Source organism: Brassica oleracea, unplaced genomic scaffold, assembly GCF_000695525.1.
Source record: "Brassica oleracea var. oleracea cultivar TO1000 unplaced genomic scaffold, BOL UnpScaffold01959, whole genome shotgun sequence".
NCBI classification, from domain to species: Eukaryota; Viridiplantae; Streptophyta; class Magnoliopsida; order Brassicales; family Brassicaceae; genus Brassica; species Brassica oleracea.
Window position 1 is genome coordinate 1 of NW_013618490.1, and position 3,476 is coordinate 3,476.

Here is a 3,476-nt window from a genome sequence, read left to right on the forward strand (position 1 = left end):
TTGGTCTGGGAAGCAACCACTGACATCCTATCTGAAGATATTCTCTACATTGAGCGTAAGAAGCGTCATAACCCAGGTAAGAAATTGCATTTAATCGAACTTATATTTAATTTTATGGATTACTTGAAATCCTAATAAAAAGGAATTTTTTTTAGGTCTCATAATGACCGAAGAAGAAATTTTGAATTGTACTTTGGTCATGATTGAAAATATCTTGCAAAGTAAGAATAGTTCTTTGGCTAACTGGGAGTCAATGCCAAAACCCATTCATACTTCTCAGGTTTATGACGACAATCAGTTATTACATCAGGAACTTAATTACGACAGAGACGAACTGCAGATTAAGCACGATGAATGGCTTCGTATGCTGACAGATGAGCAAAAGTCAGTGTATGATGAGATTATAGGAGCTGTCATGGGGAAGAAAGGTGGTGTCTTTTTCGTGTATGGTTTTGGAGGTACAGGGAAAACATTTTTGTGGAATATTCTTTCAGCTGCCATTCGATCTAGAGGTGATGTTGTCCTTAATGTTGCATCTAGCGGTATCGCCTCCTTATTGTTACCAGGAGGGAGAACAGCTCATTCACGGTTTGGAATTCCTCTAAATCCTGATGAGTTTTCTACATGCAATATAGAGCCTGGAAGCCATCGGTCTGAATTAATATCTAGAGCTTCTCTTATTATTTGGGACGAAGCACCAATGATGAGTAAGCATTGCTTTGAGGCTCTTGATCGAACTATGTGTGATATTATGAACACCACAGATGACAAACCATTTGGAGGTAAAACCGTTGTTTTCGGTGGTGATTTCAGGCAGATACTACCAGTCATTCCTAGGGGAAATCGAGCTGATATTGTAATGGCTGCTCTGAATTCTTCATATTTGTGGAAGTATTGCAAAGTTTTGCAGCTGACAAAAAATATGAGACTGTTTTCAGAGACAGATGTTCATGAAGCCGAGGAGATTAAGGCTTTTTCAAAATGGATTTTGGACTTGGGAGATGGAAAGATCAATGAGCCAAATAATGGGGAAACTTTGATAGATATTCCGAAAGATCTTTTGATTACTCAGTGCAGTGAACCAATTGAGTCAATAGTTTCGGAAGTTTATGGGGACACATTCAAGGACTCTAATGATCCAATATTTTTTCAAGAAAGAGCCATATTATGTCCCACCAACCAAGATGTTGATGTTATAAACAACTACATGCTTGATCATCTAACAGGTATCTATTGTTTGTGTTACCCAATATTAATTTTGCATCTAATTACTCCCTTTCATTTTTTCTATGTTCATATTATATGTATTTGTATTTTCAGGTGACGAAAGGATTTATTTAAGCTCAGACAGCGTTGATCCATCTGATTTGAACTCCAAAGATGACTCTGTTTTCTCTCCCGAATTTTTGAATAGTATTAAGACGTCCGGGTTGCCTAATCATTCTCTAAGGTTGAGAATTGGTACACCGGTGATGTTATTGAGGAATATTGATCCTGATGTTGGGTTATGCAACGGGACGCGGTTGCAGATAACTCAATTGGCTAATCATATTATTGGAGCAAGAGTCATTACAGGGAAACGTGTTGGGGAGAAAGTCTTTTTACACCGTATTCTAATAACACCTACAGATACGAAGCTGCCATTCAAAATGAGGCGGAGGCAATTTCCCTTGAAAGTTGCATTTGCGATGACAATAAACAAGAGCCAGGGTCAAACACTTGCAAATGTTGGTTTGTATCTACCTAGACCAGTGTTTTCACATGGACAATTGTATGTTGCTGTTTCTAGGGTCAAGTCTAGGAAAGGGTTGAAGATTCTTATAACCGACACCGATGCCAAGCCACAAGATTCAACCATGAATGTTGTATTCAAAGAAGTTTTCCAGAATCTGTTTGACTATCACGATGATGTGTAGTTTCGGCCGTAGTCAAACAATTCAGCATTGTGTTGTTGAGGTATGTATAACTTAGTTGCTTGCATGGATGTATATTCAGTTTTTCATTGCCGTAAAATAAATGTTTATCTTCGTGACATGGGTTGCAGATAAAAGAAGCGGAAGCAAGGGCTACATAACCTTATCAGCTAAGAAGGGTATAACCTTCATAAGTTTGTGTTTTTATAGACCCAAGGTTTCAGATATATTTTTAGTTTAAGAGCAACGTTTATAAGATTACTATGAAATATAACACTATATAACATTGCAAGAAATGAAGTTCTAATGCTATCCGATGACCTAACGATCGGAGAACCAAATAACGAATTCCGTACTCTGTATCTATCGAATTTTCTAATCAGTCTTTATCTTTTCAAGCAAACATATTCAGTTATGAAAAATAAGTCTATATTTCATGCATTTTGAACATTCCATATTATCTAGAGGTTAACATTAAACAAGAGCCGATGAAGGTACTAACCTTTTTGTTTTAGCTTTAGAATTCGAAGTTCGTTATCTTCTAGCTGATTGTTTGGTGATTCAAATTCTTGTAGTTTTCTCCAACCTGATATATAATATAAAACACACATTGCTTTAATTAATTTTCTCCAGCTAAATATCAAACAGATGGTTAATTTTCCAAATTCAAAAAGCATAATTTCAAAAGTATTCTGACCATCTTAGTCAATTTACGTATAGCAAACCTATTCAGTTATGAACAATACGACTCTACTTGCCTCATTTTATTACATTTGTAAGCATGAAGAGGCTTATAGTCATCGAATGTACCGCGAGTTATTATTTACGTACACTGGGCTATGTAATTTGATAATCATGAGTCCAACTATAGCAAATTTTGAAGTACATAGACGAAAGTTTAGAAACTTATCTTATTAACCGTGACATAGCTTCGTTTCCTTTTATGTAAAGGTTTTCCAACTATCTTTTAAATTTATTCCCTGTAAAAAAAAATATTATCAATTATACAAAAAATGAACTGTAAATGCAATAAAATGTCTATAAAGTAAGTAAAATATATATTTATATAAATCGAATGTTGCATTACTAAGTTCAAATCTTATCTTACTGCGCTCTTCTCCAAGGGCGATCCCTTTTTGGAAGCTGATATTTTCGCGTACACCTTTTGGCAACATATTTTTAAATCTTTCCTTATTTCTTCCTCTATATTTTCTGAAATGTTAGAAGTTAATGTCTTAGTAGTGTCGTATATTAAAGGTTCCTAATAACATTACGATTGATTTAAACAATTGTCTTTACAAATCTTATAGTAGGTTGTCTCACACTTTATAAAATATTTGCTTCCCTCTTTTGTATTTTCTAAATTAAACTATCGATTATCAATGCACAGTTATTGAAAGCCAATTTAACACCTTGCAATCTACTGCTCGAATAAAAGTTCATAATAACATTACATATAAGTATATTTCCTTTCCAAATCTTATAATAGTTTGCGTCACACTCCGTAAATTAGTTATTTATTTTCCTTCATTAAGCCAACATTAAACACAATATCTTTTTTTT

General features: G+C 34.5%; 1 protein-coding gene across 1 annotated transcript; it reads left to right on the forward strand.

Annotated features, from left to right (window-relative positions):
• The first annotated feature begins 253 nt into the window (after positions 1–253).
• LOC106321549 (ATP-dependent DNA helicase PIF1-like) lies at positions 254–1,916 on the forward strand. The gene is made up of 2 exons (XM_013759804.1): positions 254–1,226; positions 1,321–1,916. Exons 1-2 carry the CDS (start codon positions 254–256, stop codon positions 1,914–1,916), a joined length of 1,569 nt encoding a protein of 522 aa, XP_013615258.1.
• Positions 1,917–3,476: the final 1,560 nt, after the last annotated feature.

Bases quoted from the DNA above. Each gene is read 5' to 3' on its own strand.
- LOC106321549 (XM_013759804.1), top strand. From the start codon at position 254: ATGCCAAAACCCATTCATACTTCTCAGGTTTATGACGACAATCAGTTA. The intron at 1,227-1,320 runs GTATCTATTGTT...TTGTATTTTCAG, and splicing joins CATGCTTGATCATCTAACAG to GTGACGAAAGGATTTATTTA.